We start from the raw sequence: 26,476 nt of genomic DNA on the forward strand, positions 1-26,476 counted from the left end.
GGGTGGGGCCGATGTCCTGCACTTCGAGCCCACTCCCAGGTAAAGGTCCTGATGACGCTGGTCTGTGGACCACACTTTGAGGGTCTCCACAACTCAGACCCACCTAGAAGAGCTCTACTCTAAAATCTAGCTGAGAAGTGCCAGAAAGAGGGTTCGTCCTTGCCCTTTTTAAGGAGAAATAACATGTTTGTATGCCGATGGAATGATCTAGTATGGAGAGAAAAGCTGACGGTATAGGAGACGGGGAGAACACTGATTAGGCAACATGAGATGGGATTTGGCGGGCACGTGGAGGAGGCGGCCTCACACAGAAGCACAGCGAGTACATCCTTAAGAAAGGGGGAAGGAAGGCAGAGTACGCTAGCACACGCTGGGAGCTGGGTAGATGTAAGAACAGGAATTTGTAGTTCTCTTCTGATTGCTTTAATTTGCTTGGCGAAATAAAAAGTAAGGTTATCAGCTAAGAATAAGGACTGGAAAGGAGGTGTTGAAAGTTTGAGGGGAAAGGTGTAAAACTGTCACTGGGAGTGGAGGTGAGTGAGCGCCACGTGACCCCTGCAGGTTCATGGCCATGGGTGTAACAGAAGGCCCGTCAGCACGGTTGTGCCATTCCCCAACTATAGGAGGCTGTAGAGGTACAGACATGCAGTGGGCAGAGGGTGTGTGCCGGAGCGGTTAGATGTTTAACCACAGAATTCAAGCTGAGTAAGGAAGAAAAAGAAGGCATCGAGAACATTAGGGACAGGGAAAAGATGGTAAGATCAGTGAGGTGGAAGTTCCAGTGGGTTCAAAGATGAAGCCAGGGTACGAGAGTGTGAGCTAGAAAGATCAGAAGGGATGGTCAGAACACACGATGTGTAAAGTGGAGATAATGGCAGGGTTGCACTCATTGGTAACGACAAGATCTAAGGTGTGGCTATGGGTAAGGGGCTGCTGAGTCAGGGTGGAGAAAGCTTAAAAATCTGAGACACCAGCATACTGGAGATGTCAGCTACTTGTACAGTGATATGACCGAGTAAGACAGGAGTAACACTGGAGAGTAAGGGTGAGGCAGGAGCTAAAATGACTGAGAAACGCGGGGAAGTGTAGGGATACAACCTTATGACACGAGTCCTTAAGGTGGATAATACACTAATCTGCGTGGCTTGGGAGGTACATTACCTCAGAAGTAGTACCAAAGGAAAGAAAATATATTAAAGAAATCTTTTTAATCATACTAAGAGTTCTAAAAGAGGCTAGGATATAGCCAACGTTTAAAGGATCGCCACAAGGGAAGAGAATCCTATCTTCCCAAGCCATGCACAAGCTTCAGCCCCCACAGTGCAGCTCATCACTCTGAGGAGGAGCCATCAAATGCCACATCCTTAGGCCTTAGGCTTCTAGTTCTCTTGGTCTAGAATCCCTTCCCCCCTCAGTCACCCACCCATTCGAATTCAGTTCAAATGTCACCTTGTTAAAGCCTCTCAGTGTTCCCATCACAACTGAGACAAATACTACGTTGTAATCACCTACTCTCTGAACCAAATGGAACACACTCTACCCTGTGAAGCAGCTCCTGGATTCCCCCCTCTAGTTAAGGCAGGAGGGGAAAAGAATGATCAGGAAGAAAAAGCAGCACATGGCACGGGCAACTCAGAATTCTAGATAATTAACTGAGTGAAAACCCACTGCAGGTACCAGAGACCTCTTCACAGAGCTAACTAAAAAGTTTCACTTAACATGACATGAGAAACCGGTCGCCCATCCTGCCAGTCAACCACACAGAAGATACTAAGTAAACCAAGGCTCATCATCCAAATCAGGGCGCTTAAACTTCTGCACTGCGGACTCCTTCTCACAAGAACATCTTCAGACACATATGATTACAAAAGAAACCAATTTTATTGAAATAAAGTTACACTATACAAATTTTCCCCCCTCAGGATTTAAAGAAGTTTCTTTACTACACATTCAGTAACAAGATCTAGTGGCAGATCCACTAAGTACTGTAATCTGAAAGTAGCACTGTGTGTAAATGATATCTGAATTAGCTTCAACAACCATGTGGTATGAAAACGTCTGTGATTTTCACTGGTGATAAAGTCACAGGTTCTGTTACTACTGTGATTTGTTGCCTGTATCATAATTGAAAGGACATGATGAATTTCAGTTCAAGGTTAGTAAAAATAAAAGTGTATTTCTCCCACCCGGTTGAGAAGCCCTATGAAGTGAACAATGTCTAAAATCGCAGTTGCCATCGACACAGCTCCTACAGAGGTTGGGCAAGGCTGAGATCCCTGCGCCTGCTCTCCTTTCTCCCCAGAGTCTCTTCTCCCATTTCAAATCACCACATTGCTCTCCTGGTAACCTCCATGTATGTAACCTCCCTCTGGTCTCTAAGGTGTGCTCGGCTTTCCTCATCCCTACCCAGCTCCTCACCTCCCCCTAGAAGGGCTCCAAGAGCAAGTCACAAGAAGTGAGAGATACTGGAATGATCTGAGCCCATTCCAGCCTTTGGTATCTCCTTAAACCCACTGCCATCCAGTCGATTCCCATTCATAGCAGCCCTACAGGACAAGAGTAGAACTGTCCCATGGAGTTTCCACGGCTGTAATCTTTACAGAAGCAGGCTGCCACATCTGGTGGGTTTGAACAGCTGATCTTTTGATTAGCAGCCGAGCGCTTAACTACCACGCCACCAAGGCTCCTTTGGTGTCTCCTTGCCCTAATTATTAAAAAAAAAAAATCTTACATTTGTATGGTACCTCAGTAGCGCAGCTGTTAAATGCTTGGTTGCTAACCAAGAGTCGGCAGTCTGAATCCACCAGGTGCTCCCTGGAAACCCTACGGGCAGTTCTATTCTGTCCTATAGAGTCACTATGAGTCGGAATCGACTTGATGGCAACAAGTTTTTTTTGCCATTTTTTTAAAAGAGCTTTTACGTAATTATCTCACTTAATCCTAAAAAAGTTAAGTAGTCAGGACAGATAGTCTCTCATAGCTATTTACAAAAAGCAAAACTAAGGCTCTGAGGGGTTAAGCAACTTGCTCAAGGTCCTACAAAGGGCAACATACGCCTCCATGTAGCAAATGCAACTGCTAAAAAAACTCCAAACATGAGCCAGTCAATTCTGAGAGCTACTGGGGTGGCTGCTTCAAGTTAAAACAGAATACTGGACAAAGAGTCACAAGTCCTGGGTACTAAATTCCAGTCCTACCAATTATTATCACTGGTCTCTCAAGCCCACTTTGATGAAGTAGGAACAGTAACGATAACGAGTGTCTGGCCTTAGCCCCAAAAAGCTCAAATGAGAAGCTCCATGTAAATGTTTCATAAACCGTGAAGTTCTCATTCTCGCTGATAATAAAGAACGCTACAGAAACAGAAAGGCAGCACAGGATGCGTTCACCCAACAAGTAAATATTTCACCGCCTACGATGTGCCGAGCACCGTTCTAAGTGCTGAGCTGGGACTCCACTGAGACAGCAGACAGGAAGGCCTTACTCTCAGGAAGCTTATGTTCAACAAGGAGTGTGGGAGAGACTGGCTGTAAACGCATGAGTAAAGATGAAAAATGCCAGTGATGACTATTTCACAGAGGATTTTTTATTGAGAATGACTGATAGCTCCTTTGAATTGACGGTCAAGAGAAGCCTCTTGGAGGGCATGTCATTTAAGTTCCGACCTAAAACCAAACGTTAAAATAAAGGAGGTAAGCATCGCTGGCAGAGGAAACAGCTAGTATAAAGGGGTTGCTCAGTCGGCATTGACTCAACGGCAGTGGGTTTGGCCTTTTTTTTTTTTTTTGGGAAGAAGGGCATAAGAGCCCTGGTGTCACAGCGGTTAAGCACTCGGCTACCAACAGGTCAGTGGTTCGAACCTACCAGCCACTCTGCAGGAAACAAATGTGGCGGTCTGCTTCCGTAAAGATCACAGGCTTGGAAACCCTATGCGGCAGTTCTGCTCTGTCTTCAAGTGTTGCTGTAAGTTGAAACTGACTCCACAGCACACAACACCAACAAGGAGAGCACGGAGTACCTGTGTGGTGCAAATGGTTAACGCATTCAGCTGCTGACCAACAGGCTGGCAGTTCCACCCAGAGGCACTACGGAAGAAAGGCCTGGTGATCTACTTTCAATTCGGCCACGGAAAACCCTATGGAGCACACTTCTACTCTGACACACGTGGGATCACCATGAGCTGGGATCAACTTGATGGCAACTAGTTTTTTTTAAGGAGGGCACAGAATGAACTACTAAGTTCCGGTCTAATACAGACCAGAGCTCCCATTGAGACTCCTAGTCCTGTGCAGACTAATTTACTGGTTAAGTGCTCTAGCTCTAAGGTCAAACAGACCTGGATTCAAACCCCAGGACAGCTGCATGCTAGTTTTATGACCTTATGCAAATAATTCAATCTCTATAAACCTCAGTTTTCTCACCTATAAAATGGGGATATTAGCAGTATTCATTTTCACGGATTAAATTACATCATGCATGAAAACACTTAGCACGATGCCCAGTTAGTAAACACTGGCCATTATTATGACATGGTCTATTATACCTTGCTATCTCCCTCTTCAATTCTACCAGGGATGTGCAGCTCATTTCCCTACATCTAAGAGAAAGCACTGGAGTACCTGAGTAATGTCTTTTCTATGAAATATTTCCTAACTACTGTCCGGCCTGCCATCTCCTATTCTCTGGAATGACATCAGGATGGCAGGCCTCGGTGCTTGCACTTCACTGCTGACACAAACCCTGCATAGAAGGCCCAGCTGGTGGCCTTGGAGTCACACCCGGCTATGCCATATTCCCTGAGTACCTGTTAGCATATTCCAAGCTCTCTGTCAAATGAAAATGTCCCCCCAAAAGATTGTTTTGAGGAGAAAATGAAAAGGCCTTGTAAACTGTTGAGAGCTATGCATTTACCTTTTCACAATCGTACACAGCACCTAACAGGCAGCACTCAATTGTGACTGGTTTTTATGAGCTGTCCTACCGTTGTTGATTTACTTGCCCACCTCACCTCTAGATTGTAAGCATGTTAGGCCAGGAACTATGTCTTCTTTGTCTTTGGGTCCACAGGCCCGATAAATGTTAGCTGAATAAATAAGCCATTTATTATTCCACTGGACTGTGAACTCCTGGATGGCAGACACTCTGTCTCAACAACGATTTAGCACAGGCACTCAATAAATCTTCACAGAGTAAAGGAGTGTCTGAGTTTCTTGTCTCCTTGGTTAGATGATAACCTTCTCAAGGTCAAGGTCTATGTGTCATACTTCTTTGATTTCTCAAAGTCTTATATACTGTTTTTCACACAAGAACCACTCAAGTAGTTACTGAATGAAACTTGAGGACAACACAGTGCCTCTGAAGCAGAGATCAACCAACGTCTTAAACAAAGAGAATGATCACCTCTACCAGTTTCTCTGTAGCAGGGGAGAAATAAAAAAGCATAGTAGAACAGTGATCTAGTTGTGAACCAACAAAAGGAAAAACAGCTTCCGGTCATGGGGATAAGCCACAATGTGGTTAATTGAGAAAATGTTACAATATTCCCTCCTCTTGAATGATTCTCAAGTTTTTTAATATAAACACCTCATCAATTCCTTCCTAATGAATTGTTCTTGTTTTTTCCTTCTAAAAATCTACAGTTCCAAGCACATTTTCCTACTGCTACAAAACAAGGTGAAGGGTAGCAGAGACTCTTCTGGCATGTTTTTAGTACCGTGCACCCTCCTTTAAGAAAATCCATATCTACAAAATAGAACTGACAATGTATATTGCAAAATATTACTCAATTTTACCAATCACCAATTTTGGCAGAGAAGGTAAGAGCAACTGCCAAATGAAGATCAGAAATGAAGATAAAGCATTACCAAAATTAGAAATACAAAGCAACAAGTCTTAAAATTTACAAAAATATGATCTGTACCCAACATTTTAGGGCAAATCAACTATCTGAAACCCAACCCAGTATTCTTCTCCTGCTGGGCAGAGAAATACTTCTCCACTTCACCTTCACTCCTTACTTCCTCCTGATACTGGTATTGAGGAGTCAATGGTGGGTGCAAACGGTTACGGTGCTCAGCTGCTAACCAAGAGACTGCCGGTTTGAGGCCACCCAGAGGCGCTTCAGAAGACCTGATTATCTACTTTAAAAAAATCAGCCATTGGAAACACGACGGAGCACAGTTCTACTCCAAAACAAAAGAGGTTGCCATGAGTCAGAATCCACTCAACTTTTTTTTTTTTTTCTCACTTGTATTGCCTATGCCACTAACAAAGTACACGCTTTCTACTTTATATATGAGTCCTCAGTACAAGAATACAAACTTTTCGGGCAAAGGTAGTATGTCCTACTTCACCTTCATATTATCCACGAAGAAATCTCAGTGTGGCACAAATGGTTAAGCACCGGACTACTAGCTGAAAGCTTGATGGTTCAAACCCACCCAGAGGCACCTCAGAAGGAAGGCCTGGCTATCTGCTTCCAAAAGGACACAGCCTTGAAAACACTACGGAGCAGTTCAACTCTGCATACATGGGATTGCCATGAGTGAGAATGCACTCGACAGCAACTAACAACAACATCCTCCACAAGACAGCAGTACCTTGTATGTAACATGTCGTCAACACACACTTGATGAACGAGGGCTATTTTTCAAAAAACAAGACATACCTTGTACTCTTATAAAAAGTATATGCCAAATGTTCAGAAAATAAGGTAACTTGTCACTGATATCCTTAGACAATTCTAAATGTCTTGAAAATTAAAACTGGGAATGCCCACCCAATTAAAGCTATTTCTATTTTTAATGCTCTCTACTGGATAACCAAATAGGATCACATTTAATATTTTTGCACAAACTAGCCTCACTGAAATATAAATAAAATTATTTCCTAAGACATCAAATATCAGACTATAAAAACCACCACATTTCTTTTTAAAATAAGGTTCTTTAGGCATATAGCCAAACCAGTCAGTGACAAAATCCTAACTATGTTTTGATTCTTGCCCAAGTTTTCTACTAAAACATAATAAATACCACTTAAGTCACTAGATTAACTCAACGATAATAAATAGAGTTGACAAGTTTCTGGAGGACAGGGACCTTGTCTACTCCCAGCATCTACAACAGTGCCTTGTACTTGGCAGGCCCACTCCGTAAAATACTTGCTGAAAGAATGACATTCATGACTACCTCACGGATTTCAAAGGTGTGTTACTGATATACTCTGGGAGCCTCTGGCCATTGCTCAAAATCTCATCACCACCCTCTTCTTCAAGGTCAAGAAAACCAAGGTGCCATATGAAACTGTCTCAAGCCTGCTTTAAGTGATCAAGTAAAACATTTTCCCCTCAGTAGAAAAGATTCTATAGTCAACAAAATCTTATCAATATTTCAGAAGTCCATAAGTAAGTAGCCCTTAATGGAAAAGAAATACAGGTTTCCACTCATTCAGCATTCCCATATGTCCCCTACTAAATTAAGTACAAAATTTCTCAAAGTAAATCTGATAGACTTGTAAGCCTCTTTCTAAATTATAAACGGGAAGAAGGGAGATGTGAGCATTACAAATGGAGAGGAGGATGTGAACATGACCTTCTCCAGAGCAGTCCAATATTTAATGCCTTTAAAAGGTTTCTATCTAGTTCACCCTCCCACGCAAACCAGAAATTCCTTCAGTGTCACCAACAGGTAATCCTGTGGTTTTTGAAAAAGAGAATACTTCAAGTAATGGAATGCTCATTCCTTCCCAAGTCAACCCATTACCATCCCGGTAAAACTCTGCTCTAAAAATATTCTAGCTGTCCTCAATGGACTCTTTTGGCCCCAGTTTCATCCCAGGATGGTGAGTACAAAGCTTTTTCTAGTATAAAGACCTGGAATCACAATGTTTTCAACTTGCTTTCACAACACATCCTACCCCCCTCAGTTACCATTTAAGAAGCAGGCAACGAATCCAAGACATGAAGACACCTCCTGAGTAGAAAAATAAATTTACTTTCATAAAAATATTATTTAGCAGAGAATTATACAACCTTAAGATTTGAAAAGGCCTTAGAAGCCATCTAATTCTACAATTGCTTCAATAGCATCTCTGGGCCATACATTTGTGGCCTGGAATCTTAGAATGGGGGAAAAAGGTAAGCTTCCTGGGCTTGAATACAAGTAATTCTGAGTAACGTTTTTAAAAGTTGTTTGTCAGTACATGACAGAATTAGATCAAAAGTAATCCTATTACTTTCCATTACTTCACTGTCTCTTGCTACACGATTTCCCAATTGAAAGAAAGCTAAATTTGTCACCTAGTAACAACAGTTTGAAATATCTTTAAAAAGATGTGAGTTACTAAAAATACCCGTTACTTTGAAGCCCAAAATTGAACTGCTTCTGAAGATCTCTCTAAAGTATGACACAAGTGGACATGGACAGGCCCTTAACTCCATCTCTCAACAAATACACTGTAAGGGCCAACTCTATGCTGGACACTGCTGTGCACTGGGGACGCAGCAAGAGCAGGAAACACGTGGTCCCTATTCGGAGGGAGCTTTGTTTATAGAGGAGATAATCAGATAGTCGCACAGAGAATTACAAATTAAGAAAAATGCTAGGAAAGTGAAGTGGGGATGCTTCAAGAACATGTAATAGGGGAAAACTGATCTAGCCAGAGAATTCAAAGAAGGATTTGCTGAGGAAGTGATGTTTACACTGAGATCTGAATGAAGGCCATTCACATTTATGTAAAAACAGGTCTCCATAATATGAGTTGGTCAAATAAGCCCAGCTATCTCTGGCATCTTTATCTTAAAACAATCTCTTTCCAGGTGAGAAAAAGGGAAAGCAAAGTATGCTACGAAGATGTCTGAAAGTTAATAAAGTGAAAGTTCTTTGTGGAAAGGGGCAGGCAAGGTTTTATGCATCTTTGAATATCCCACATCGTTTTGCCTAGTATAACTCCTATTAGTCACGCAAATCTTTACTGAAATGATTAGTGTTGGAATTAAACCAACGTCCATGCTATCTTTATTTAAGCAAAATAAATTCACAAACTACATCTCCTCATACAAGAAATCCCATTCCGAACTTCCTGGCTTGTGAAAAGATGCTTTCATCTACCTTACAGGATTGCTATAAGGATTAAATGTGACACTATATAGCAAAATGCTGGGGTAAACTTTAAAATGCCTGCAATGTATGATATCCATCCTTGTGATCAAAAGGTGTAACCATGCTCTTCTCACTAAGACAGATCTTTAGAGTCAGCTGGGCTTCATTTTCCTTGCCGTGAGAAACAACTGTAACACAGTTTGACATCACCTCTCTAGTCTTGGTTTTCTCTTAGGAGGTGGAGCTACAAAAGCACTAAGGTCCCTTCCAGCTCTAGAAACTGATGTGCAAATGTTTAAAACAGGCCAACATTACACCCCTCTGCTTAGATTTTAGACTACTTTCTCATCACTCCATTCTCCCAGCAGAGCTTTCTTCCTCTCAGGAATGGCAGCACACAGTTCATGATTTAAAAAAAAATTTTAAAGACCTACTTTCCACTTATTTTACATGAAGATTTAAGTTGAATTTATTCATCCAATTAGAACTTCTGAATGACCTGAATAATTATTGTAAAACTTTATGTTCCTAAAAGAAAAAAATGGAAGACAAAAGTCAAAATAACTAACTTTCCAAAACAGATTTATAACTCCTAAAGCCAAAAATAAATCTTGGTATTCTGATTAAGAATAAATTATTTGCTGTATTTCAAAATCGGAAAATAAAGAGACACGAAAACAATCACTTCTATTCAGAAATAACAAATAAATGCTAACTCATTCATGAAAAACAAAAAAATTACAATGTCTAGATTTGAAATGTCTGCCATCTAATACAAATGTCTCTCCAAAGTTATCACCACATCAAAAACAAAAATCTACCAAAAAAGTTAAAGTGTTCAAATAAATTATGCAGGTAAAGGCAATTTACATGCTTAAGATTTGTCTTGTTTAAAATAATTTTTTGGTGCAGTTTTGAAAAGCTCTTTTAGCGGATAAAGTGTCCACTGAAAGAGAGCACTATTGTATGGATGGAGCTCTGGTGGCACAATGGTTAAGAGCTTAGGCTGCTAGCCAAAAGGACGGCAGTTTGAATCCACCAGCCACTCCTTGGAAACCTTGTGGGGCAGTTCTACTCTGTCCTATAGGGTCGCTATGAGTCAGAACTATGAGTTGGACTATGAGATGGAACTATGAGTTAGCATCATCTGGACAGCAATGGGGTTGTTTGGTTTTGTTTTGTTTTTGTATGGATGCTTCCAGGCAAGAGCCCAGCTTTTATGATGCAAGCCAGGGCCAAAAGGGTTTGCCATTAGAATGCTTCAGAAATAATCTTTCAAAGAAAACTTTAAAAAAAAAAAAGTGTCTCCATTAGTAATTGCTACTGTCAGTGAATTTAGTTTTTTTTAGCATTTTGTATTTTTATATAAATTTCAGTAACTTAAAATGCTGACCTTATTTCCAGGGAAAAAGCTGATCCTTCCAGTCCTAGTATCAATATCAAGACAGCAGCTTCCTGTTTGACAGTTACTCTTTATGCTTAGTTTAACTATGTTCTGCATCTACCTAGTGCTTCAGGATCTTAAAAGTTCATTACAGTTAATATATTATTAATTAAAACATATGCATTGCAATATTCTCTTTTTATAGAAGTGCAATTAGAAGCTGAATAACTTGTCCAAGGTCACCCAACAAGTAAATCAGTGACATAGTTGGGACTAGGAGTAAAAAGTTTCAGCTCCTGGACTACTATTTCACACTGTCCCAATTCCAAAGGTGGGCGGGGGGGAGTCAAGGGATTTGCTTTCAGTAACTTCTAACAGCATATCCCAAACACAGAAGTACACTTATTATCACAAAGGCTAAAAAAAAAAAAAAAAGCTTCACCTTGAACGAATGAGACAACTTGCTACAATTCGATAGCATTGTCACTTTCCTAGTTCTTATTCCCAAGCAAAAACACTGTACTGGACCTGGATATATCAAGTCCTAGGGAATGTTCACTCTTCAGGATGCACAATTTATCTTCACACTGACCGAACATTTGTAAATTAATTTTTACCACCTTTTCCCATGTTAGGACGCTGAGGGTGCATTAATTTCCTCTCTCTTCCCAGAAACAAATCAAAAACCACAATCTCAAAGTAAGTCGTCCTCAATGAGAACACAATTATGTAGCCAATGAGAGAAAAGCTCCAATAAGTTGCTGCTTTTACAGGGATATTTTTAAAGGATGATTACATGCTTCACAGAATTACCGCCAGGTCGCCCGCCAAGAAGGATGGCTCTTGTAAAGTAGCTTTTAAAGCATATCCCTCCCTGTTTGGGACAGAGTCTGACTTGTTGGACTAGATTAACTTGGGCACGCTCACACGGAGCCCCTCTGAACCAGCGAAGTTCGTCGAAAACATCATTTCGACCTCCCAACTGTAGTATTCAGTCCTCCCCCTACTGTAAGTGGCAAGACGAGGCCCTTTAACAATCGCTCAGGAGCAGCTCCCCTCGGCGGAGACAGTGACAGCCGTCCTCCCTCGGGTGTTTTTGGACCAGAAGGAGGGGCTCCTAGGAAGTGTCAGTGCGGCAGCAGGTGGAGTAGCCCTTCATGGGCAGCAGGACCCTTCTGACCTAGTCTCGGTCCTCGCTTCCCAGCCCCGGTTCGGCCTTACAGACCTTCCCAAGCCGCCCTGCGCCCCTATTCCCTAATCCAGGGCGACTTCCAGCCCTGCCGGGAGGCGAGGCACTCAGGGCAGACGAGGCGGCCACCCTACCTCTTCCGGGGACTCGCAGGCCCGCTCCCTGGCCATGTCAGAGTCTGACGGACCCAGCCGGAGGAGAGGCAGCCCGCTCCTTCTGGGGTCTCCTAGCCGGAGCCCCGCAGCCCACGGACCCTCTCCACCGCCCCCAACCCTTCGGAAAACCGCGGCCACCACCCTCCCCACTCCCGAACCCCCTTTCCTCAGGAACACCCCAGAGGAGTTACCGGCCCACTCGAAAGTAAGAGCGACGGCCACCCCTATCGGTCACCCCGGCTCCCGCTGTCACCGCCCTGCTCCCGGCCTCTGCCCACGCCGTTGGCGGACCCTGGTGACGCCCGGGTCGGTACCTTGCGGACCCCCTTGTAGATATAGAAGTAGAGCTCCCGGCCCACATTGAAGCAGAGGCGGTCGCCGTTGCCAGACTGGTCGTTGAGGTTTACGAAGGAGACCCGGACAGGGTTGGATCCCTGCGAGTTGAAGGGCACCCGGTTGGGCCGGCTGTACTCCGAATGCGGCAGCAGCTTGTACAGACCTTCCCGGGTGGTGAATTGAGTCTTAATCTCGTTCATCTCCTTCCCTCCTCCCTCCGTCGCCATCTTGGAAAGCAGCGTTCATCCTGCCCTAAGTGCCCGGATCACGCCCACCGCGCAGGCGCCGTCATCGGCTCTCGCGCTTCCCCCCGCCTCTTCCTCTTAGCCCCTCCCACCCGCGAGCCGGCCCCGCGGAGCCGCGCCGAGGGGAAGGGGCGGGCTTGTTTACGGTCCGACTGCGCAGGCGTGCTCACCTGGCGCTCTGGGCGCCGCCGGCGTCCACAGGCTCCGCCCCCGGCGCGACCGCCGGGCGGGGCGCCGCTGCCCAGGTGAGGCCGGGTGGTGGCCGTGGGCTGGCTAGTCGCTCCCCCGCCGCTGCGCGGTACGAGTACAGGAAAGAGGTGAGGGCAGGCTGCGCCGGGCCGGAATGCTGAGGTGAGCCTGAAGCTCCGTCTCCCGCAGCTGCCTCCGGCCCTGCGGTGAGGGGTCGCACCCCGAGGAGCTGAGAGGGAGCCGCCTTGCTGCAGCCCGACTCGGCGTCGGCGCGGGGGCTACCTGAGGGGAGCAGATCCCGAAGTGTTCTGCTTAGGGAGGGGTGTGGGAGCGCCCCGATGTGGGAGGGGGCGGCTTCACTTCTCCCGGGCCCGCCCACCCGCCCCCCGGAAGCCTCGAGCCAAAAGCCCCTCTGCAACTGCTTGAGTCCGTTTCTGAGAAGGTACCGAAAGATTTCGGTTTTAGCTTCACTGTCTTTTTGTGTGTGTGTGTGTGTGTGTGTGCATGTGTAAGTGGGGAGGGGGGAGCATATACGTACAGCATGATGGATTTGCAAGTCAAATATCTTAATTCCTATCTATAATGAGCACTGGCTATGATTAAGGGGAGGAGAGGGTGCAAACTATTAACACATCCCAGGACCAAACGGTTGGGAGTTCCCACCCAGAGGAGCCTCGGAAGACAGGTCTGGCGATCTGCTTCCTGAAGGTCACAGCCTTGAGAATCCTATAGAGCAGCTCTATTCTGCACTCATGGGGTCGCCCTGAGTCGGAATCGACTGCAGGGCCGTGGGTTTTGGTAGGTCATGTTGGCACTTCTGTTTCCATCTAGTTCGCCTTCAGCAGGCATTGTTCAGCGAAAAGGAGGGGAGGGCGGGGAATGGTTTTGGGAACAAGAGTCTGAATCTATGCAAGATTCACTTATCTTGCGTGATAATTTATTAAGAGCTCTTAATAAAAATGAGGTCACTGATTTCTAAAAAGGCTTGAGTGGGTCCTGTGAAATTGTTTATTAGGCGACCCCTAGCCATAGTTGGATGCATGTATTAGGTTTAGATGTGTAAGGACACGCATATGTGTTAAAGGAAGATTAAACAATCACCATTTTATACCTGGGTTTCTTGGCATGTTGCATTCCAATAGGAAAGCTGCAAAACTAACAGTAACATTCTGATGGAATTCCCATGTGGAGAAAAGTCAACATTTGTTACACCAAGAATGAACTATTCCTTGAAGTTCAAATCATATATGGAGGGTCACAAAAAAAAGTCAGGGGAGGTAAGTTCTAAAGGAAAAACCCAAAACCTATTGCTGTGGAGTTGATTCCGACTCATAGTGACCCTATAGGGCAGAGTAGAACTGCCCCACAGAGTTTCCAAGGAGTGCCTGGTGGATTCAAACTGCCAACCTTTTGGTTAGCGCTGCAGCTCTTAACCGCTACACCACCAGGGTTTCCACTCAAGGGGAGTCTAAATCATAAACATGTATTACAAAGCAAGTATATGCCAGTGGAAACTGCCAGTGATGTAATAATGCACTTGACACACCCTGTAGCCTTTGTGCATGTTGGCAAAAAAGCACTAGGGTAAAGTCCTTACTTAATTAGTAGATCCCTAAAATACAGTGGTTAAGAGCTCAGCTGCTAACCAAAAGGTCGGCCGTTCAAATCCATCAGCCACTCCTTGGAGTCATTGGGAGGCCTTAGTTGGGATTTCCAGGCCATACCGGAGAATTTGTGCTGACGAGTGGGGGCTGGCCAGGCCAGAAAAGACTCACCTGGAGGCAAGTATCAACTAGCCTCAGGCGTCCGGATTTGGCCTAACCTGCAGGACTAGCCAATAAAAGCCTGGAGCTCTAAGGCTCTGAGGCAGGTGAGGCCTTCTGTCTGAAATGCGGCAGCTCCACGGTGGGAACCTTACTCACCTGCGTCTCTTCCTTATGGTGATCCTGATGGTTTATATCTTTTTACTATAATAAAACCGGTAGTTGTAAGTATAACATCTTCTGTGAGTTATTCCAGCGAATTAACGAAGCCAAGGGTGCTGTCTTTTTAGCTTGTGAGCTCTGACCTAGCTCCAGATGGCTAGGGGCTGAGAGAGAGTGCCATTGGGGCGGCTGGTATCAGCAATCGTGGAGGAGTGGGAAAGCAGGGATCTACTTGATCTCCGCCTTCTAAGAATCCGCTTTGTGCTGACTCTCATCCACCGAGTTATCGTCTTAGCTTCAACCTCATTAATCTCTAAACCTTATCAGTTCACATTTCGCCAAACTTGAACCACTATAATTATAGGTATCGCAAATGATTTCCCTAATTTCACTTTTTCTCTCAACTTTACTCCTATGAACAACTACCAAATTAATTTTCTTAAAACATTGCTTTAGGCATTCAATTCACTTGCCCAAGAACTTTCAGTGTCTTGCGATATCCTCAGGATTTAAATCAGATTCCAGGCAGTTCTCAGCCTGTTCCTTCCCTATCACATAAATTCTGTATTCCAACCAAACTGTACTGTGGTTGCCCTTAGCTATTTCCCTTGCCTGGTTCCCTCTCCTTTACTCTTCTTCAAACCCTGTTCTTCAAGAATTAGTTTAAGCTCCATATTCACCAAGCCTTTCCCATGCCTTTGGTGTTGAAAACAATTCTTAATTCAGAGTCCATGACTGGTTTCAGGGAGTGTTTGAACCCCCTGCAATGATATTCAGAATTTTATGTACATGTTTCTTTGTATCAACAGAGTCTACAGCTTTCATCAAATTTTCATAGAGGTGACCACCTTTGCCAATAACTAAGAATCACCTCTCTAAACTTCTGTTGTACTCTTCTGAGTTTTCACATATCATTTATAATATTATAAAATGTTCTTTTGGTGTTTATTAGCATATGCTAATTGTATATATTGATATTTATCTTTTAAAACATATATGCTGCCTTTCAACCAGATTGTAAGCACACTCAAGTTTAAAAGAGACCTTATTAAAATTACTTGTATCCTCAAATATTTATTTGAGTGCTTACAGTGTGCCTCACTGTCCTAACCTTTGAGATGCATCAGTAAACAAAGATCTCTAGCCCATGGAGCTTACATTCTTACACAGAGAAGATGGAGGATAAACAATAGCAAAAATAAATAGTGTATGGTGATTAGTACTAGGAAAAAGAAACAGTTTAGGGTAAGAGGGATTGGGGTGTGTTGTGTGGTTTACAGTTTCAGATATGGTGGTCAAGGTAAGATTCATTGAGACAGTGACATTTCAGCAAAGACTTGAAGAGGTGAGAGAGTGGACCATGGAAAGGTCTGGGGAAAGAGCAGACAAAACAGAGGAAAAAGCTATAGTAGAGGCCCCCAAGGCAAGAGTGTGCCTAACATGAAGACCAGTGTAGCTGGAACAGAGTGAGCCAGGAAGCCATTGCAGTGTTTAAGAATCTCAGTTTGCCGATTTGAGAATAGACTTTAAAGAGTCAAGAGTAGAAGGCAGGGGCCACTTAGGATCCAGTAATACAGACCAAAGGTGATAAATGGCTAGGTCTAGGGGTGCTAGCAGTTGAGATTAAGCGAAGATAGAGAATCCTGGATATATTCTGAAGGTAAAGTCGGTAGAATTTCCCAGCAGATCAGATGTGGCTTGTGGGAAAAATGGAGACGTTAAGAATGACTCCAAGGTAGACATGAGCAGCTGGAGGATGGAAAGGTCATTGACCCAGATGGAGACAGCTGGGGAGGAGCAACTTTCGAAAGGAAGATTAGGAGTTCAGTTTTGAGCATGTTGGGTGTGAGATGTCTTTTAGGCGTTCAGATGTCCAGGAGGCAGTTGAATAATAACGTCTGGAGAGAAGTCATGAGTGTTTTGTTTTTGTTTTGTTTTTGCAACTTAAAAAACTTATAGAATATTCACTGTAGGCTGTTTATCATTGTGTTTCACATTCAGACATTAATCCATTAAGATGCTCAAAAGCATGTTCTTTTTTTAAACGAAGGAAAATAAGTTTTTGCTGCAGTGGCCTCACAAAGAGAAACAACAGAGAGGGGTGTCTTTAGGAATCACATTTGAAATCTTCACTGACACACTATGTAAAGTAACCAATCTCAGATTTATCTTGTTGGACATACCTATTATTACAGCGTAACTCAGTACTTCCTTGTAAGACCTTTATAGCACTTGAAAACAACGTCACATAATACAGTGTCCTTAATACAGCACTCCGACTTCCTGCCTTAAATTTGCAGAATGTTAAAAATGACACATACTGTCAGGATTACTAAATTTTGATATATTTTTAAATATAAATTGATTTTGTACAAAGCGTTTTTTTTTAATAATTTTTATCGTGCTTTAAGTAAAAGTTTACAAATCAAGTCAGCCTCTTACACAAAAACTTATATACACCTTGCTACATACTCCCAATTACTCTCACCCAATGAGACAGCCTGCTCTCTCCCTCCACTCTTTCTTTTCATGTCCATTTTGCCAGCTTCTAACCCCTTCTGCCCTCTCATCTCCCCTCCAGGCAGGAAATGCCAACATAGTCTCAAGTGTCCACCTGATCCAAGAAGCTCACTCCTCACCAACATCCCTCTCCAACCCATTGTCCAGTCCAATCTGTGTCTGAAGAGTTGGCTTCGGGAATGGTTCCTGTCCTGGGCCAACAGAAGGTTTGGGGACCCTGACCGCCGGGGTCCTTCTAGTCTCAGTCAGAACATTAAGTTTGGTCTTTTTATGAAAATCTGAGGTCTGCATCCCACTGCTCTCCTGCTCCCTCCGGGGCTCTCTGTTGTTCCCTGTCAGGGCAGTCATTAGAGTACAAAGCATTTTATTCTTTCTTAAATAACCTTAAGAAGATACAGTACTTAGTATCACATATATCTTGAAATATAATTGCTTTTTAAAAATCTTTTAAAGTCTTCAAATATATCACATTTAGTGAGCACCTTCTCTATACTGGGCATCGTGTTAAGTGCTTATACATACACAACCTTATAAGGTAGGAACTATTATCCCCTTTTTACAAATGAGAAACCTAAAGGTCAGAGTAATGAAATGACTTGCCCAAGTTATTACCCTAGAGCTAGGAATTAGCAGAAACAAAATTTAAATTCAAGTCTTCTCAAAGGAGAAAAATCTAGGAGTAATATAATGAAATATACTCATTTTAAAACTATACATTAAAAAAGGGAAAGAACAGCAATTTAAGTGGACCAAACGTGTACTTAAAAAATTCAGAGATTTTTTTTCTTTTTCAAGTCAAAACTAGAAAAGTCAACTCACAGAATGGGAGAAAATATTTGCACATCATGTATCTGATAAGGGATTTGTATCTAGAATAAAGAACTCTTACAACTCAAAAAGACAACCCAATTAAAAAATAGGCAAAGGATATGAATAGATATTTTTCCAAGAAGATATACAAATGGCCAATAAGCACGTGAAAAGATGCTCAACATCATTAGCCATCAGGAAATGCAAATCAAAATTTCAATGAGATACCACTTCACACCCACCAGGATGGCTAGAATGAAAACAACAGATAACAAAAAGTGTTGTCAAAGATGTGGAGAAATTCCAAAGCTGATACTGCTGCTGGGGGAAATGTAAAGTGGTGCCATTGCTTTGAAAAGCAGTCTGGCAGTTTCTCAAGCTTCAACATAAAGATACTCCTACCTAAAGAATTCCACTCCTAGGTATTTCCAGGAGATGTCCACACAAAAACATGGGCATGAGTGTTCTTAGCAGCATTATTCACAACAGCGAAAAAGCGGAAACAATCCAAACGTCCGTCAACTGATGCATGGATAAACACAATGTGGTCTATCCATAGAAAGGAACGAAGTTCTGATTATGCTACAACATAGATGAACCTTGAGAATGTTATGCCAAGTGAAAGAAGGCAAGACACAAAGTGCTACATATTGTATGATCCCATCTATGTGAAATGCCTGGAATAGGCAAATCTATGGAGATAGAAAATAGATTAGTGGTTGTCCAGAAATGGCAGAGCAGGAAAAAAGAATGGGGAGTGACTGCTAATAGGTACTAGGTTTCCTTTCAGATTGATGAAAATGTTCCGAAATTAATTGTAGTAATGGTTGCGCAACTCAGTATACTAAAAACCATTGAATCGTATACTTTAAAAACGGTGAATTGTATGGTATGTCTATTAAAAAAAATTAAAATGAGAGCAAATCCTGTACGGTGCCCAATGTATTTTTTAAACATCTACTAAATTGTTAGGACATAAATAGGTTATTTGAACTTAATAAATGGAACTCTTGGGTGTTTCCTTTAACAAAATTACTGAGACAATAGGTGCTGAGAACCAGGAAAGTTTGGGGACCTCTGCTACAAGGCTTGAACCTCCCTCACCCTCCACCAGTTACACCTGCGTTCTTATCTCTGTCTGAACCCATTCTTACTCTTTTCTTCTAGGATCAAAAAAGTATCTCTTTTCAAAACTCTCTTCACCCGGCTCTTGTAGTAAGGCCCACCTGTCTCCTCTAGGGCACCCTGCTCTGGCAGTGATTCACCCTGTCTCCTGCGGAGACTCCCACACTCCATTGCCTCCTTCTGTGCAGTGTAAACATGCTGAGCACAGAATGCCAGCGGCACACAGGAACCGTGGTCACTTCTGCCTGAGGGCTTGGCAATGGTGCTGGTGGTTGTTGAACGGAACTTTCTCCAATTAAAAACAACACCTCTACCTATTGCCCACTCCCTCCTGCCCCCTGTCTTCCCTGCCTTAAAAGACCCACAGCTGTCTCCCACCTCCCTCAGAAATATAATTTCACATGTGCTAATGTTTTCATCTCTAGGGATGAGACTGAAATGCCAGTTCCAAGTCATGTTAACGAAGGAAACAATGTAGGAATAAGAGAATCAGTTGTCGTAAGACTCTGACGTTCTGTCACTCACAGACACAGAACCAGTTGAGTTATTATTTAGAGTACCTTAAAACTAAACCCCCAAATAGGACATCTTTCTTTTTGTGGCTCAAACTTGTGCTAGCTTTGTTTTTAATTGTGAAGCTCCTCCAGTTAGAGATAAAATGACAACTTATCCAAGCAGCCCAGTAAACATTGTGGGTTTTATCTTTTTAGAGATATTCAAGCTTAATAACCTAAATAACAATGTCTAACTTTTTATATCGAAGATACTTAAACAAGAAAGAAAAAAGGGGGTTGCAAAAAGAGCTGGTATGCATGCGATATGTGAAGAAGACATTAACATGTTGCTTACATGCGATTGGAGGTACTTGGTTACTCTCTAAGGCCCTCGTCAGCGTCACTGGGCCGTTGAGAAGCAGCCAGTAAAGCTACATGACTTCCACCATGGGCTGCTGTGAGGTGGGAGTTGGGGGACTTTTGACAGTAAGATGTAATAATTTGTTCATTTAAAATTTCATTTTAGGTTGAGAAAATAAACATACAATTTATGATACTAGATGGATCTAGTCTAAGATGGGGTAAAGCATAGTCTCTGCAGCACTGTCTTAGAAGGAGAATGTTTCTCTTATCTACCCAGTTGGACTATGAGTTTATTGAGAAGAGGAGCCATTATTTTTACTCTTTCAAGTTGTAGGCATCCCCTAGTGCTTAAAGCTCGGCTGCTAACCAGTAGGTCGGCAGTTGGAATCCACCAGCTGCTCCTTGGCAACACTATGGGGCAGTTCTACTCTGTCCTGTAGGGTCGCTAGGAGTCGGAATCAACTTAATGACAACAGGTTGTTTTGTTTTGCTTTGTTTTTAGTATATTGCTAGCATGTAATAAACGTTCAGCACATACCGAATTGAGTTTCTTGGTTATTCCTCTTCCATCTTCCTCGTATTTTTGCCTGTTTTCCTTTCCCTCTTCCTGGTGTTTGCCTTGCCTCATGGTTCCTGACTGAGCTCTGGTACTTGTAGTTCCTCATACCGGTCACACCTGTGTTTCGTGCCTTTGCATAAACTAGATTCCCTTTCCCCCTTCTGGTCGTTGGATGAGATAGAATACTGCCTCATCTTTTAAGTCTTAAAAATTTCCTCTGCCTGATACACTCTTTACTGTGCCTGTTCATGCCTTAGGTTTTAGCTAAGGCTACTCTCTCAGAGAGGCTTTCCCTAACACCTCAAATCTGATTTATACCACTGTATTATTTTCTCATGTTGTTGTTGTTAGGTGCCATCGAGTCACTTCCGACTCACAGTGACCCTATGTACAACAGAACAAGACACTGCCCCGTCCTGCACCATCGTCACAATCGTGGCTGTGTTTGAGTCCATTGTTGCAGCCACTGTGTCAGTCTATCTCATTGAGGGTCTTCCTCTGTTTTCCTGACCCTCTGCCTTACCAAGCATGATGTCCTTCTCCAGGGACTGGTCTCTCCTGATAACATGTCCAAAGTATGTGGGACAAAGTCTCACCATCCTTGCTTCTAAGGAGCATTCTGGCTGTACTTCTTCCCAGACAGACTTGTTCATTCTTCTGACAGTCCACAGTATATTCAATATTCTTCACCAGCACCATAATTGAAAGCCATCAGTTCTTTTCTGGTCTCTCTTATTCATTGTCCAGCTTTCGCATGCATAGCAGGCAATAGAAAAAATCATGGCTTGGGTCACGCGTACCTTAGTCCTCAAAGTGACATCTTTGCTTTTTAACACTTTAAAGAGGACTTTTGCAGCAGATTTTCCCAGTGCAATAGGTTGTTTGATTTCCTGACTGCTCCTTCCATGAATATTGATTGTGGACCCAAGTAAAATGAAATCCTTGACAACTTCAATCTTTTCTCCGTTTATCATGATGTTGCTCATTGGTCCAGTTGTGAGGATTTTTGTTTTCTTTATGTTGAGGTGTAACCCATACTGAAGGCTGTGGTCTTTGATCTTTGTAGCATTGTTATTTCGCTCATAGCACTTAGAACAATTCCTGGTAATATATACATTATACTTGTATATTTGTATGTTTACTTAAATAACATGCATCTCACCCAATGGACTGTAAGATCTTTAAGAATGGCAATTCTGCCCTTTTTTGTTCAGCATTTTGTGACTAGGTTGGGTCCTGACATTCAATACGTACTCAACACACATTTACCAAATGAATAGCTCACCTCCTTTAAGAAACACTCTCTGACTTCTAGCACCTTATGTTAACACTTTATTATAACATCGATGTCTCATCTCACTGGATTTGTCAGCTACAAGATTGCATTTCGTGTACTTGAAAACATGCTCATTCATGCTTTCCTCTTTCATACCTTACCCCTGAGGTTAAACTCTGCTTTAGAGGCACATTACTTGTGCTTTCAGATAGCTCTTCTGGCGTCTTCTGTGGGGTCAGCCACTTGTTTGACTTTCAGGTAAATGTCTATTTAGCATAACCATTGTTCACTCACTCTCTTAGCCTCACCTCATTCCACTTTCCTCCCCACAAACAACAAAAACAAATCAAACCAAAACACTGTCCTTAGAGAATAATCTTTCTATAGGTGATATTTCAATAGGATAAAAATATTGAATTTGCTAGAGAGGTTCTAATAATATAAGCATTTTCAACTGGACATTTATTGTGGTTCTAGATGTGTTTATTGAAATAAGAAAAGATTATGAATTTGGACACTGAGCAGTTTTTTTTTTTCTTTTTACCATGTCTTTTCTTACCTAGAACAATGCTTTATAGATAATTGATGCCCAATAGCTGTTTAGTGGATTGAATGTTATTGTTAGGTGCTGTCGAGTTGGTTCCAACTCATAGCTACCCTGTGTACAGCAGAACAAAACATTGCCTGGTCCTGTGCCATCCTCACAGTCATTGTTATGCTTGAGCTAATTGTTGCAGCCACTGTGTCAATCCATCTCATTGAGGGTCTTCCTCTTTTTCCCTGACCTTCTACTCTACCAAGCATGATGTCCTTCTCTGGGGACTGGTCCCTCCTGATAACATGTCCAAAGTACGTGGGACAAAGTCTCTCCATCCTTGCTTCTAAGGAGCATTCTGGCTGTACTTCTTCCAAGACAGACTTGTTCATTCTCCTGACAGTTCATGGTGTATTCAGTATTCTTTGCCAACACCATAATTCAAAGGCATCAATTCTTCTTCGGTCTTCCTTATTCATCATCCAGCTATCACATGTGTATCAGGCAATTGAAAACACCATGGCTTGGGTCGGGCGGGCTTTAGTCCTTAAAGTGACATTTTTGCTTTTTAACACTTTAAAGAGGTCTTTTGCAGCAGATTTGTCCAGTGCAATGCACCATTTGATTTCTTGACTGCCGCTTCCATGGTTGTTGATGGTGGATCCAAGTAAAATGAAATCCTTGACAACTTCAGTCTTTTCTCAGTTTATCATAATATTTTTATTTGGTCTAGTTGTGAGGATTTTGGTTTTCTTTATATTGAGGTGTAATCTATACTGAAGGCTGTAGTCATTGATCTTCGTCAGTAAGTGCTTCAAATCCTCTTCACTTTTAGCAAGCAAGATTGTGTCATCTGCATGTCACAGGTTGTTAATGAGTCTCCAATTCTGATGCTGCATTCGTCTTCAAATAGTCCACCTTCTCAGATTATTTGCTCAGCATACAGGTTGAATAGGTATGGTGAAAAGATACAACCCTGACGCACACCTTTCTTGACTTTAAACCACACAGCATCACCTTGTTCTGTTTGAACGACTGCCTCTTGGTCCATGTTCAGGTTTCTCATGAGTACAATAAAGTGTTCTGGAATTCCCATTCTTTGCAATGTTATCCATAATTTGTTATGATCCACACAGTCGAATGCCTTTGCATAGTCAATAAAACACAGGTAAACATCTGTCTGGTAACCTCTGCTTTCAGCCATCGCAGTGATATCCCTGGTTCCAACTCCTCTTCTGAATCTGACTTGACTTTCTGGCAGTTCCCTGTCGAGCTACTGTTACAACCTCTTTTGAATGATCTTCAGCAAAATTTTACCTCTGTGTGATATTAATGATATTGTTCGATGATTTTCACATCCTGTTGGATCTCCTTTCTTTGGAATGGGCACAAGCATGGATCTCTTCCAATCAGTTGGCCAGGCAGTTGTCCTCCATAGTTCTTGGCAGAGAAGAGCAAACCCTGCCGTGCTACGTTTCTGGCGCTGTATCAGACAATGTTCTAGTGCTGTTCATGAGGTTTTCACTGGCTAATTTTTTCAGAAGTAGACCGCCAGGTCCTTCTTCTAGTCTGTCGTAGTCTGGAAGCTCAGCTGAAACCTGTCTACCATGGGTGACCCCGCTGGCACTTAAAATACCCGTGGCATAGCTTTTAGCATCACAGCAACATGAAAGCCACCACAGTATGACAAACTGACAGACGGGGTGGACTGAATATGTACCCAAAAAAGAACATTAAATTTAAGGTAAAAAAAGACCTGAGTTATACTCATGATCCCATTATTGTGTTGGAAGGGCTAACCAGTACAATAGGCAAAATTTCAAAATAAAATTATCATTATTTATAGATGTGATTGGAGTCCCTAGGTGGCACTAATGGTTAAGCGATTGACCGCCTGAAAAGTTGGTGGCTTAAATTCACTCAGAGGCACCTCAGAAGACAGGTCTGGTCGTCTGCTTCCAAAAGGTCACAGCCTTGAAAACCCTATGGAGCAATCTACTCTGCACCATGGGGTTACCATTACTCAGAATCCAGTTGACAATAACTAGCAACAGCAGAGATATGATTATATTCTCTTAGGGAAACCTAAGAGAATCAACTGAAAAACTTAAACAATAAGACAGTATAGTAGGATAACAGGTTATAAAACTGATAGTCAAAATAAGAGCCTTTACACGAACAGATATATGCACACCCATGTTTATTGCAGCACTGTTTACAATAGTGAAAAGATGGAAGCAACCAAGGTGTCCATCAGCGTATGAATGGATAAATAAATTATGGTATATTCATACAATGGAATACTACGCATTGATAAAGAACAGTGACGAATCTGTGAAGCATTTTATAACATGGAGGAACCTGGAAGGCATTATGCTGAGTGAAATTAGTCAGTTGCAAAAGGACAAATATTGTATAAGACCACTATTATAAGATCTTGAGAAATAGTTTAAACTGAGAAGAACACATTCTTCTGTCGTTACGCGAGGGGGGAGGGAGGAAGGGTAGAAGAGCGTTATTTACTGATTAGATAGTAGATAAGACCTACTTTAGGTGAAGGGAAGGACAACACTCAATACAGGGGAGGTCAACACAACTGGACTAAACCAAAAGCAGTTTCCTGAATAAACTGAATGCTTTGAAGTTCAGCAAAGCAGGGGCAGGGGTTTGGGGATGGCTTCAGGGGACATCTAAGTCAATTGGCAAAATAAAATCTATTAAGAAAACATTCTGCATCCCACTTTGGAGAGTGGCATCTGGGGTCTTAAATGCTAGCAAGCGGCCATCTAAATGCATCAATTGGTCTCCAACCACCTGAAGCAAAGAGAATGTAGAATACCAAGGTAACTACCAGCCCAAGAGACAGAAAGGGCCACATGAACCAGAGACTGGAATGGCCTGAGACCAGAAGAACTAGATGGTGCCCGGCCACAACCAATGACTGCCCTGATAGGGAACACAACAGAGAACCCCTGAGGGAGCAGGAGACCAGTGGGATGCAGACCCCAAATTCTCATAAAAAGACCAAACTTAATGTTCTGACTGAGACTAGAAGGACCCCGGCAGTCAGGGTCCCCAGACCTTCTGTTGGCCCAGGACAGGAACCATTCCTGAAGCCAACTTTTCAGACAGGGATTGGACTGGACAATGGGATGGAGAGGGAGGCTGGTGAGGAGTGAGCTTCTTGGATCAGGTGGACACTTGAGACTATGTTGGCATCTCCTGCCTGGAGGGGAGATGAGAGGGTGGAGGGGGTTAGAAGCTGGCGAAAAGGACGTGAAAAGAGAAAGTGGAGGGAGGGAGCAGGCTGTCTCATTAGGGGGAGAGTAATTGGGAGCATGTGGCAAGGTGTCTATAAGTTTTTGTGTGAGAGACTGACTTGATTTGTAAACTTTCACTTAAAGCACGATAAAAAAAATTACAAAAAAAAAGAGCCCTCAATAGCAGAAATGAAAAATTCAATAAAATGTTTGCAGTTTCCACCAAAAAAAAAAAAAGAAAACCCTGTGGTACATAGTTCCACTCTGACACGCCAGGGATTGCCATGAGTTAGAACCAACTCGATCATCGCTGGTATGAAAAAAATTTTTTTTTAATTATTTATTTTACTCTCCCTCATGTTCCTAATTGCAGCTATTATAATTTTTACAACACTAATACCATGAATGATAATATTGAACCTATACATATTTTAGTTTGGTTTTCCCAATAAATGGAAATTTTATCTTTGTATGTTAACTTACTACTCATTGATTTTAAGTTAAACTCTGAGTTGGCAGTCCCCTACCCAGCCCTAATTTAGTAATTTTGTTGTCGTTTCTTATAAATACCACTAAATCTCTAGAGATATCAAGCTGGGCTTAGTAATTAAAGCATTTATTTTTGGCATGCATATGTTTTAGTTAATAGTTTCCTTTCATCTCTTTCTTTACAGCTTTCCATGCATAAAAACAAACAAACCCATTGCCTCCTAGTTGATTTTGACTCATAGCAACCCTATAGGGCAGAGTGGAACTGCCCATAAGGTTTCCAAGGAGCAGCTGATGAATTCGAACTGCCGACCTTTTGGTTAGCAGCTTTAGCTCTTAACCACTGTGCCACCAGGGCACCTTACCATACATACTGTGGGTAAACCTAGATATACAGGGAGAGAGAATGGTTAAGAGAAATCCACAGAAAATCCCCATTCTATTTTTGGCTTTTTAATTAAATAACCTTTTATAAGAATTGCCAAAAAGTTTCACGAGCATTTGGTTTTTATTCAACCTCT

The 26,476-nt window shown here is 42.5% G+C and overlaps 1 protein-coding gene across 10 annotated transcripts in view; it reads right to left on the reverse strand.

Moving 5' to 3' along the window:
* Nucleotides 1–12,439, reverse strand: part of WDR20 (WD repeat domain 20) — an 87,406-nt gene extending 74,967 nt beyond the window's left edge. For 2 of the 10 annotated variants that reach the window (XR_010323229.1, XM_010588831.3), the window contains exon 1: nt 12,144–12,300. Coding sequence is in view for 6 of the 10 variants with exons in the window: in XM_010588831.3 (XP_010587133.2) it covers nt 12,144–12,190 (47 nt within the window). In the remaining 4 variants the exon portion in view is untranslated. Of the gene's footprint in view, nt 1–3,864; nt 11,948–12,143 lie in introns of those variants that run through there. The other 8 variants (XM_023546552.2, XM_023546551.2, XR_010323230.1 and 5 more) reach the window with 7 other exon arrangements.
* Nucleotides 12,440–26,476: the final 14,037 nt, after the last annotated feature.

The sequence above is a fragment of the Loxodonta africana genome, chromosome 10 (assembly GCF_030014295.1).
Source record: "Loxodonta africana isolate mLoxAfr1 chromosome 10, mLoxAfr1.hap2, whole genome shotgun sequence".
Taxonomy (NCBI): domain Eukaryota; kingdom Metazoa; phylum Chordata; class Mammalia; order Proboscidea; family Elephantidae; genus Loxodonta; species Loxodonta africana.